We start from the raw sequence: 12,769 nt of genomic DNA, 5'->3' as shown, positions 1-12,769 counted from the left end.
AATTTTGGAGTGAGTTAAACAAGTTAAGAAAGCCTAGGGAAAGTATGAATTTGTCAGTTAAAAACAGAGTAGGGGAGTTAGTAGATGGGGAGAGGGAGGTATTAGGTAGATGGCGAGAATATTTTGAGGAACTTTTAAATGTTGAGGAAGAAAGGGAGGCGGTAATTTCATGCACTGGCCAGGGAGGTATACCATCTTTTAGGAGTGAAGAAGAGCAGAATGTAAGTGTGGTGGAGGTACATGAGGCATTATGTAGAATGAAAGGGGGTAAAGCAGCTGGAACTGATGAGATCATGACAGAAATGTTAAAAGCAGGGGGGGATATAGTGTTGGAGTGGTTGGTACTTTTGTTTAATAAATGTATGAAAGAGGGGAAGGTACCTAGGGATTGGCAGAGAGCATGTATAGTCCCTTTATATAAAGGGAAAGGGGACAAAAGAGATTGTAAAAATTATAGAGGAATAAGTTTACTGAGTATACCAGGAAAAGTATACGGAAGGATTATAATTGAAAGAATTAGAGGTAAGACAGAATGTAGGATTGCGGATGAGCAGGGAGGCTTCAGAGTGGGTAGGGGATGTGTAGATCAAGTGTTTACATTGAAGCATATATGTGAACAGAATTTAGATAAAGGTAGGTTAGTTTTTATTGCATTTATGGATTTAGAAAAGGCATATGATAGAGTGGATAGAGGAGCAATGTGGCAGATGTTGCAAGTATATGGAATAGGTGGTAAGTTACTAAATGCTGTAAAGAGCTTTTATGAGGATAGTGAGGCTCAGGTTAGGGTGTGTAGAAGAGAGGGAGAATACTTCCCGGTAAAAGCAGGTCTTAGACAGGGATGTGTAATGTCACCATGGTTGTTTAATATATTTATAGATGGGGTTGTAAAAGAAGTAAATGCTAGGGTGTTTGGGAGAGGGGTGGGATTAAATTATGGGGAATCAAATTCAAAATGGGAATTGACAGTTACTTTTTGCTGATGATACTGTGCTTATGGGAGATTCTAAAGAAAAATTGCAAAGGTTAGTGGATGAGTTTGAGAATGTGTGTAAAGGTAGAAAGTTGAAAGTGAACATAGAAAAGAGTAAGGTGATGAGGGTATCAAATGATTAAGATAAAGAAAAATTGGATATCAAATTGGGGAGGAGGAGTATGGAAGAAGTGAATATTTTCAGATACTTGGGAGTTGACGTGTCGGCGGATGGATTTATGAAGGATGAGGTTAATCATAGAATTGATGAGGGAAAAAAGGTGAGTGGTGCGTTGAGGTATATGTGGAGTCAGAAAACGTTATCTATGGAGGCAAAGAAGGGAATGTATGAAAGTATAGTAGTACCAACACTCTTGTATGGATGTGAAGCTTGGGTGGTAAATGCAGCAGCGAGGAGATGGTTGGAGGCAGTGGAGATGTCCTATCTAAGGGCAATGTGTGGTGTAAATATTATGCAGAAAATTCGGAGTGTGGAAATTAGGAGAAGGTGCGGAGTTAATAAAAGCATTAGTCACAGGGCAGAAGAGGGGCTGTTGAGGTGGTTTGGTCATTTAGAGAGAATGGATCAAAGTAGAATGACATGGAAAGCATATAAGTCTATAGGGGAAGGAAGGAGGGGTAGGGGTCGTCCTCGAAAGGGTTGGAAAGAGCGGGTAAAGGAGGTTTTGTGGGCTAGGGGCCTGGACTTCCAGCAAGTGTGCATGAGCATGTTAGATAGGAGTGAATGGAGGCAAATGATACTTGGGACCTGACGATCTGTTGGAGTGTGAGCAGGGTAATATTTAGTGAAGGGATTCAGGGAAACCGGTTATGTTCATATAGTCGGACTTGAGTCCTGGAAATGGGAAGTACAATGCCTGCACTTTAAAGGAGGGGTTTGGGATATTGGCAGTTTGGAGGGATATGTTGTGTATCTTTATACGTATATGCTTCTAAGCTGTTGTATTCTGAGCACCTCTGCAAAAGCAGTGATAATGTGTGAGTGTGGTGAAAGTGTTGAATGATGATGAAAGTATTTTCTTTTTGGGGATTTTCTTTCTTTTTTGGGTCACCCTGCCTTGGTGGGAGACGGCCGACTTGTTGAAAAAAAAAAAAAAAAAAAAAAATTCAGGGAAATTGGCTATTTTTTATATAGCTGGACTTGAGTACTGGAAATGGGAAGCACAATGCCTGCACTTTAAAGGGAGGGGTTTTGGGATATTGGCAGTTTGGAGGGATATGTTGTATTTATACGTATAAGCTTCTAAGCTGTTGTATTCTGGGCACCTCTGCAAAAACAGTGATTATGTATGAGTGAGGTGAAAGTGTTGAATGATGATGAAAGTATTTTCTTTTTTGGGGGGGGATATTTTCTTTCTTTTTGGGTCACCCTGCTTCGGTGGGAGACGGCTGACTTGTTGAAAAAAAAAATAATAATAATAATTGAAAGATGAACAAAATCTATGGTGCTTCAAATTATCAGTCATGTTCCACAGTGATGACCAAACAACTTGCCTCTAAAAGTGCTGAATTATGAGATATTGGCATGATCATATACTAGTGTTAAACTTTTTCATCAACCTTTGATGCAGACTCCCTTTGATTTTTTGTCACTGACTGCTTTATTATACAAACTTTAATTATATTTTCCTTTTAGCACTTCCCACTACCCTTGCCAACTTTGCCTCTTTCATACTTCTAACCCTTGCTGATCTCTGATCTTTGCATATTTTATCTTTAGTACATTTTGCCCTGCAGTGCTGTATGAATCTTGTGGGCTCAGCACTTAGTTTTGATTTTAATAACAATAATGATAAAAATCTTTTACAGTCTTTATTCTTTCATTCAACACACCGGCCGTATCCCACCGAGGCAGGGTGGCCCAAAAGGAAAAACGAAAGTTTCTCCTTTTACATTTAGTAATATATACAGGAGAAGAGGTTACTAGCCCCTTGCTCCCGGCATTTTAGTCGCCTCTTACAACACGCATGGCTTACGGAGGAAGAATTCTGTTCCACTTCCCCATGGAGATAAGAGGAAATAAACAAGAATAAGAACTAGAAAGAAAATAGAAGAAAACCCAGAGGGGTGTGTATATATGTGCTTGTACATGTATGTGTAGTGGGACCTAAGTGTAAGTAGAAGTAGCAAGACGTACCTGAAAACTTGCATGTTCATGAGACAGAAAAAAGGACACCAGCAATCCTACCATCATGTAAAACAATTACAGGCTTTCGTTTTACACTCACTTGGCAGGACGGTAGTACCTCCCTGGGCGGTTGCTGTCTACCAACCTACTACCTAGGACAGTCTTTATTATTTGCATAAAATATTCATCCATGGAACTTTTAGATCGTGCCATATTTGTATCTGACTTTCAATAATCATTATCATGCTTCTATATTAAAGTACTTTGCACTACTGTATAAACAACTGCAGATAATACCCTAGTTTTCTGAAATATATACAATTGTACATTATAAGAAAAATTAATTAATTAGATTATTAAGCTAAATATAACCAAAATGACTACATATATACATTGAAAAAAATCATGACTAATAAATAATGGCATACCATTCAGTTTACAAAAATAACTAGCAGCCAGGGCAAAAAGGGATATAGCATATGAGATTCAGGAGGAATGATGCTAAAAATAGTATAAGTAGAAAAAGTTATTTACTAGTATAAAATAATTTGAGTGACGAGTGCAAGTATAATAAAGTACTATACAATGTCTGAAATAACATTACACTGCCTATTTTTTACATTCCACTGAGGAGTGCCTGAAATCTATACAAAACTGTATAAAATATTTCTACTACAGTCACAAAACTAATATGCAAAAATCCTACAACTCAACTGTGTTGAACACAGCAAAATTGACATACTGTCTGGCAACATTCAATGTACTGAAGTTAACCACTGCCCAAACTTCCATTTATATATTTAATTTTCATTAATATTTTCTATATACTGCCACTCCCTGTAAGAGGAGCTGTGATGCTACTAAAGACCTTTATACAAGGAATTGGAACTACTACCCTCTCCTTGAGATCAAACATGATTACCATCCATTTCCCTGCCAGTGACCCGTACAGGTTTAGCATCTTCCCATGAATATACCATTATTACATCTTACCACCTGCCTCCACTAAATCTGGGTAGGCCTGCTTTTATGAACTGTACTTATTTCTTCAAGCACCATCCCACATTTTCTTTGGTTTAAATAGTTAGATTATGTCTTCCCCATTAACAATTTTTTTTTTATAATGTATGGTTCTCAATGGGCTTAGAGCATTTTATTTATGGAATAAAGTAAAATATTTCTCACATACTTCCCAAGATTATTTTTTTTTTCTCAACAAGTCGGCCATCTCCCACCAAGGCAGGGTGACCCAAAAAAGAAAGAAAAATCCCCAAGATTATTGTTAAGATTATTATTCTTAAGAAATACTGAACTAGTACACTTTAACTAAATTAAAAACTTTAAATAAAATTCTATAAAAGAATGGCCAAATTAAACAGACTGGTGTTCATGTAATATCATTATATTCATGATGCACACAATCCCAGTATCATTAGCATTCAGGGTTTAAGGTGTGTGAAGTAGTCACAATACCATGATTAGAGCAATTTACTGTGAACTCTAAATTTAGATAATGATCCATCCTAATCAAAGCAAGACTAAGGGAGACAAGCAGAAGAAAAGTCCTGTTAAGAGATTAATTTAGCCTTTTCTTCACATTTTTTGTCTGTCCCCATTTTCTCCTTCAGCTTTGACCTGATGGTCAAGGATGGATCAAAATATTATTGGTTTCCTCTTCAAATTATGGGTTACTAGCTAAATTAAGAAGCATTATTATCCATGGTATGTAGCGAAGTAAGTACAATCAGGAGGCAAACAACACAGCTGGTGATATGTTTTCAATCCATCTGGTCATACAGCACATGGGGAATAGGAGGTAAACAGGTTCAATTCAAGAAGGGGAGGATAGATCCAAATCCTCGTATTAAGAGCCCTCTCACTGGCATGAACTTATCTTTCAGGAGAATGTTATTTAAAGACTCTCAAGAGATACCACTATTGGGTGAAAACCTATATGAAGTTAATATTTTTTTCCTTATATTTGTACCAATAATTAATTTTTTCATAGTTGTGGTAGTCATTCCACATAAATATAAGATTCACTATTAATCTAATTTTGCTAAACTTTATCAGGAAAAAATATACTACACTATTCCCCAAAGGAAGGCCAGTGGAATGCATTTTATCCCTTTTCCTGAACAAACTTAGCCCACATATTCTATATTACAAGTCTGATGGCAATTCCTAAGTCACTGAAGTTATTCCTTACTGGTATATACACAAAAATAATAAAAATCTAATGTTTATACATGTCATTAATTTTGACAGTGCTCTACCATTGATAAAACTACAAGACTTGTGAAATTGTAATGACAGGCGTTCAATTCCTGCCCGTGGTATGGTCTGTTTAAAACTACAAATAGTATATACTGCTGTATATAGATTTTTAGTTGTTTTTACATATTAACCACAACTACAAAGTTGTAATAGTCTAAAGATGAATTTTGTTTTGAAGGTTGGGACATACAGTTCCTGCACTTTGAAAGTTTTGGTAGGGATCATGTGGGCCACCACACTGGAGAACACAGTCTGTGCCCTTCTTGGGAGGCAACTAATATGGCTCACCTTGCCATGACAGGAAATAGCCAATATTTAAAAAACAAAAGAGAAGGCAAGACACTAATGATGCCTTCCAATTATAAAATGACTGGAAGTTGGTTCTACATAGCTCCAGGTAGTAATGGATGGTACAACACCCCACCAGCTATCAAATACAGGGCAGTCATGTTACCATTATTGCAATACTTGCAACACACAAGATGACAAAATACTTGGGCACACAGCTGAAATTATAACCCGACTGCATACTGCCTACTCCTCAAAGGACAAAACCCACTAGCACAATTATCTCGCATTGTAAAATGAGTACTACAATTCAAATGAATACAAATTGCCCTACATAATTTTTTGTATAAACACTTGAAGTTCTTTATATACAGTATTTTAATACTCTTACCCTTGAGTCATCATTTCACTATTTAGAAAAATATACCTTATCACTTCAAATGCATTATCATTGTTGCTGGATTTTCAAGGAATGATTTCCAGAGGTTGGAGAAACGTGCCATTGTTGCTCCATCAATGATGCGGTGGTCTGCTGACCAGCTAACCTGCATTATATGTGCTTTGGTTACATTACCGGCAGCATCGAATCTTGGCAAAGCCTGCAACAGGAAACATTCTGTAGTTCAAATCATTTAAACATACCAAAGGATGAAATTTTCAGTTACACAGCACTAGCAATCTATTGCAGAAAACAGGTCTACTTAAGGTTTAATTTTCAGATAACAAATTGCTAATTTATTAAAATTTTACTATACTGTATATAAAAAAATAAATTTAGCCCTTGAAAAGTAAACTAAAGAGAACCAAAGGGGGCGAATGTAGTGAAGCAAAAGTTTCACTACATTCATAATACAGTACTATAGTTTTATATGCAGCATAGCAGAATACTTTTAAGAAAACACAGAACTGGGGGGAATATGAGTGAAGTGTATAAATGGAAGACAGGAATAAATAAAGGGAACATAAATAAAGAGCTGAAAATATCTAACCAAGCCAGAACTTGCAGCAATGGTGTCAAGGTTGAAAAATTTATACTTAGAAAGGATAAAGGAAAGCACTGGTTTGGTAATAGAGTTGTAGATGAGTGGAACAAGCTCCTGAGTAGTCACTGAAGCAAGAATCTTGGGTAACTTTAAAGATAGGTTAGACGAGTGCATGAGTGGATATGAGTTAGAACTGCCTGGCAGGGACTGGTGGGCCTGCTGTGGTGCTCCACTTTCTTTTAATGTTCTTATGAAATTAACAAAAGACCTACCTGAATCTTGCCAATAGCACCGATAGCAACCTCTGGAGGAAGGATCACAGCCTTGGCATAAGTGCCACCAATCTGGAAGACAAAATTATGCTGTTTAAAAAGTAGACTGCCATGAATTGTTGTAATATTGAAAACATTTTTTGTTAATTTAGTTATCTTTCATGTTCCACAACATGGCAGACCAGTGCAAAAAAAATTTAGCTACCATTGCAAATTATCTACCAAAGCATTCTTGTATGCATACTATACTCCATTTTCTTTTCTCTGTACATCTCCTTTGGTCACTTTTCATATATGGTATACTGCACATATACCTCCTCATTTGCCCCTAGACATTAAGGTAGCTAGCAAATACTGATATACCATGTGAGGCAACTACCAGTGCAACTGTACTACTGATTGCCATCTTGATTAAAAAAAAAAAAAAAAAAAAAAGTCCTCATTAAATGTAACCATGCCTTGGGCATTATCATGGCAACATACTTTTTATAATGCAACCAAATATTTACCAAATAATTAAACAACAGGCAAAAAGCTCCACAAAATGCAGAGCAGAGTTCTATCAAGTTTTCAAGAATTTCAAATTGCTCACTGCACAACCTCCTGACAGTGCAGTGCTAATCAGTAAGTTTAGTACTCTCCCCTACCTCCACACACCCATGCCCCCTTACTCCTATCCTTTATGGCATTCCTCCCTGCAGCACTGTATGACCCTTTTCTGGTTTAGTGCTAAACTTGAGAAAGCCAGCGTGTTGAATAAATAATAATAAAAGGGAGCAAGGGGCTAGTAACCCATTCTGTATAACTACTAAATTTAAAAAGAAAAACTTTTGTTTTTCCTTTTAAATTTAGTAAGTCTTTTTCATTTTTAGAAAAAGTATTTTCTTTTTAGGTCACTCTGCTTTGGTGGGATGCAGCAGGTTCACTGAGGAAAAAAAAATAATTATAGTTAAAATTTTTAATCAGCACAGTGTCACCTAGCAACTGCAGTACTAATAGTTCTTATGGAATATCCAAGAATTTGCTAATAAAAAATTAAAGTGTTTGAAAGCATAATACAGTGGAAGCCCGGTTTTCATCTGGTTCGGGTATCATACAATTCAGTTTTCGACCACTTTTCTCGATAAAATTTTCCCCATTTTTGTACATCCACTCGGAAATTGTCCGTACCAGACACATCCACTTAATTACTAATGGAATTCTTAAACCTTTGTCTAGTCTAAATCAATCTAAAATTGACTAGTTTGTACAGTTTTATTTCCTCCCTCAACAGGAGAAAGAAACTCAAGCTTACATTAGGTTGTATGTTTAAACAGGTTAGGCAGTCAGTGCTTCAATATCCTGGAAATCCCTCATTACACATGACATGCAAATATGAAAAGAAAGGAAAAAAATAAATTGAACTATGAACCTCATTCAATGGTTCCAGCCCTCTGCCAACATATTCACACTGGGAATAGAATCTCCATACTGTACAGTACAGAATGTATTTTCCTATTAATTTTACTGCATTCACAATAAAGACTAGGTCCAACAATAAACAGTGTCTCACAAGAAGCCAACATAGTCAATACAGTATGTATTACCAAAATAAAAAAATTACTTTTGTAATACTGTAGTAACCTTGGAAAAACTTTAAAACAAATTACTAGGTACCATACTTACTGAACCAATATTAGAGAGCGTGAAGGTGCCACCCGTAATGTCCTGAGTTTTTAGAGCCCCACGTGATCCCAGCTCTTGCAGACGGTTCAGCTCAGCGGCTACTTCAAGCAGTGTGAGGCGCTGCACACCCTTCACATTGGGTACTATCAGTCCTTCACTGGTGTCCATGGCAACACCAATATTGTGACTTGCCTACATAAAAAGTAAATCTGTAATATTTTATTACAATATTGATTTAAATGCTCCATAATAAATATTGCTCCTATTGCCAATAATGCTAGTATAATTAAATATAGCCCAAAACAGTATTAGGGGTTTTTCAAAAAGTATCATGACCAATTGTAATCTGCCCAAATAACTAAACAATAATGTAGTGTTCAGAAATATATTATGTCATTTTATCAGCAAAAGCATAGCCTGAAAGTATTAATTTGCACTTATAAAATGCTGTAACAACATAATAAATTAAAAACTTTGCAACAGACTAAATACTTTGAAGATGTGACATCAGTGGGCTTAGCTCTCCTCTTGTAGGTAACTGTGCAGTAAATATTTTTGATCTAAGAAGTTTAAGAAAGGTATAAAATACCGACAATATGAAAGTTAAGACACATGTGCAACATCTGGATATCTTTATTGTAGACATTTCGCCATCCAGTGGCTTTATCAATACAGATTCTAGGACATAATACCTTTCTTGCACAACTTGTCAGACACTGCAACATCATGGAATCTTGGTTCAGAGGACATCTACAAGACCTTCTTCACGGCTGCTGCAACTAACCCATCTCTTTGGGAAGGACCTACTTCCACTGGGGAATCCCGCCTACCAGTGACTGCCCTCGTCTGCTGCCCGTCCCTATCCACTGACGCCTATATAACCGCCAGTCTTCTTGCCTTTGCTCCAGATTCTCCTCCACCACGATGCTGTGAACACTAACTCCAAGGCCGAGGGACTGATTACCTCATCTTTTGTATATAGTTCTACTGTCTTCCTATTATGTCCTAGAATCTGTATTGATAAAGCCACTGGATGGCGAAACGTCTACAATAAAGATATCCAGATGTTGCACATGTGTCTTAACTTTCAAGAAGTTTAAATAGATATTTACTTGAATATTTTACAAAATACAGTAATCAATTATTGTACATCTAATATAAAATTCTTCACAAATATATAAAATAAACCAGCAAAATGTTGAGTTTAAAGAAATTTTAGTTTAATACATAAAAAATAATAAACTCACCTTATATTTTATATTTTCACATTTTTCATCCACTGAAGAATTAAGAACTGGAAAATGAGAAAGGGCTATTGATGCTGCCTTGATGAACACAGGCATGTAGGAGAAGCGAACACCGTGGGCTTGAGCCATAGCCTTCAGTTCTTTACGCATGTTAACCAGAATAGTCATGTCAATCTCGTCACAATAACCAAAGTGGGGAATTTTCTGGGGAATAATTTTTTTTTTGTTAAATTATTAAATACATATCGCTTTAATCTTCCTTAATAACCAAATCAAATATTCACAAATACAGTGGACCCCCGCCTTACAATCAGCTTCCAGTGCGACCAATTATGTAAGTGTATTTATGTAAGTGCTTTTGTACGTGTATTTTTGGGGGTCTGAAACGGACTAATCTAATTCACAATATTCCTTATGGGAACAAATTCGTTCGGTAACAGCACCTGAACATACTTCTGGAATGAAATTATATCGTAAGGCGGGGGTCCACTGTACTATATTTAATATAAATTTATTAGCAATAAAATAGATGACCCACACAGAAAACATACAAAATAAACAGTACTGTATTTGTATTCTACATTACCTGAAGAAGCCCTAATACTATAATTTATTAATTTTACCTCTTATAAGTACCAGTTTTGGGAACTCCCTATTACTTTTCACTCATATATCCTCCTTCCACTTTCTGTGTTTTCAAATTCCTGTTTTCTGTCATCAAAGAACTGTCCTGGTGGCTGAACCAGATTCTTACAACAGATGCCAAGAGCTAATGACCTTCCCTACTTGTCCATTAAGGATTATTTTTGTGTTTACCTTTGTACTTTTGATGAATTTCAAAAGTTTTCTACTCCTAGAGCCCAACCCTGGGTCAGGCTTGTCTGGTACTTGCCTGGTCAGCCAGGCTGTTGCTACTGTGGCCCACTGGCCCATATGGCCATCAGAGCCTGGTTGATCTTGACTTTTACACATGTTCCAGCAGTGTCTGATATATTCTAGTAAGGTGCTGAGTAGTCTGGGATCTCACACAATAAAATATTTACTTACTGTTCCCACAGCACCCCTCTTTTCACTGGGTTTATTTTACACTTCCTCCCATACCTCTCACTCCAGTGTGTTGTTATGGCAGTGTGCAGATTTGGGTCTAAACCCTCAAATACTTTCCATGTACAGTATATATTATTATGTCAATACTGTACTAATGTACAGTTAAAAGGTAGGCCTACATCAAGAAAGTCTGAATTAGGCCTGTTTGTGCCTCTTAATTGGAAGTGAGGAAAAAAGCTCTTTTGAAGTGTCCTCACGATGTAATGGAAAACTCCTAATTGAAGGAATATGAAGATGAAACAAAGAGGACTTTATAATACAAAGGTTAAGTAGATAATATTAAAAAGGTCAAGGATAGAGTTACCAAACTTGTCTTTTTCTAAATGACAACATAAACAAACCCCCATTATATTATTATTATAATTGGAGGAAGCACAAAACCCATAGAGGTCATACAACATATGGTAAATGGGAGGTAATCAGGATCAATCCAAGGATGGGGAGAATAGGTTCTCTTCCATGGATCAAGAGCCTGTTGCCAGAATCTATGCTTCTAACCTTGAAAGGCAGAGGCAGAGTTTCATACATTAAGTTCTGGCATCAACATGAATCCCCTTAGGCAACAAGATGTTCAAACCTGTTAAGTATTTTATAGATCAGGCATGTGAACATTTAAATCTGAATGACCAACAGGTAAAATATATTTTTAGTCAAGTGTTGCTTTAGATGCAGATTTAGGAACTTCTACGCTTGGAACCTACTTCAGGAGATTCATGATACCTTCACATACAATATTTAAATTCTGATACATTCAGGCCAAGGATAAATAGTTTACTGGCAACAATAGTAAATAAGAGACACATGATGCAGAACAAGCTTTTATTGGGGAAAATGCTTCACTCTGCAGCGGGCTTTATTGAGTCATGACTTAATAAAGTTCTACACAGAGTAAAGCATTCCAATGAAAGCCTGTTCTACAAAGTGTCTTTTCTTCACATTTAAGTTAGAGGAGACAGTTAAAAGAAAGCATGTCAAGATCAATAACCCCCTCACTGTCTAAGTTTTCTAAGAGGAGTTTCTATACAGCTAAGAGGACCACTAGCAAAGAATATAACAATATTTCCATCTATGACAGCTACACTAACCCAAAACACCTTACTGAAGTCCCTCATATTTAATAAGGTACTGAAGCTTAATCACTTAAGGTTAGAGCTTGATCATCCCAGTCTAATTCTCAGTTCCAAAACAAAACCAATTCTTTGAGAGTTAATTCCCACCTCTAGGATCCCTATTCCATTCACAGGTAGTGAGAGTGATGAATCAGACTTCTTCAACTCTCCAAATACAAAAGGATTCATCTTTCTCTCCTCTATTTGATGGACTTCTGAGATGGTGGTTAATCCCATAAAACCTTTGGGGATCACTTCCCATAAATTTTCTTCTCCAATGATTATACTGAGGACATAAGACTCATGAACAGGCTGAGAGCAGCATAAAAAGCTAAAAATTGGGGCTTTTAGGAGGCAAAACTAATACATGTATATTTCTAGTGAATCATTAATCAATATACAGTAAAAAAAAAATATGAAAAATAATGTTATTTACCATGGCATGGGTCATGCTCCTAACCATAGCCTTTTGGAAGCCTGTGATAGTTTCATCCTTGTCCTCTCCTAAGAAGACTGGTATGGAAGGTGGCAGAGTGGGTGGGGCTTGCAAAGCTGGGGTGGGTGCTGCTGTCTGTCCTGCAGATTATTGTTAATATAATCATGTGGAAAGTGATGAACCTGTAGGGCCATACAATGCCTGGGAAATGGGAGGTAATTAGGATGGAACATGGAAAGGGAAGGTAACTAATTATTTGGATA

General features: G+C 36.7%; 1 protein-coding gene across 4 annotated transcripts in view; it reads right to left on the bottom strand.

Moving 5' to 3' along the window:
- The window catches only part of Dbct (Dihydrolipoamide branched chain transacylase E2), a 39,420-nt gene that overhangs the window by 14,874 nt on the left and 11,777 nt on the right, over positions 1-12,769 (bottom strand). For 3 of the 4 annotated variants that reach the window (XM_070098788.1, XM_053792999.2, XM_053792996.2), the window contains 5 exons: positions 12,507-12,646; positions 9,855-10,058; positions 8,608-8,799; positions 6,943-7,014; positions 3,280-6,286 (listed from right to left, as the gene is read on the bottom strand). In XM_070098788.1, coding sequence (XP_069954889.1) covers positions 6,119-6,286; positions 6,943-7,014; positions 8,608-8,799; positions 9,855-10,058; positions 12,507-12,646 — 776 coding nt within the window. In that variant the 3' untranslated portion in view covers positions 3,280-6,118. Of the gene's footprint in view, positions 1-3,279; positions 6,287-6,942; positions 7,015-8,607; positions 8,800-9,854; positions 10,059-12,506; positions 12,647-12,769 lie in introns of those variants that run through there. The other variant, XM_053792997.2, reaches the window with a different exon arrangement.

This window comes from Cherax quadricarinatus, chromosome 64 (assembly GCF_038502225.1).
Source record: "Cherax quadricarinatus isolate ZL_2023a chromosome 64, ASM3850222v1, whole genome shotgun sequence".
Lineage (NCBI taxonomy): Eukaryota > Metazoa > Arthropoda > Malacostraca > Decapoda > Parastacidae > Cherax > Cherax quadricarinatus.
Note: the sequence above shows the minus strand (reverse complement) of the source record. Positions and strands in the feature narration are given on the sequence as shown.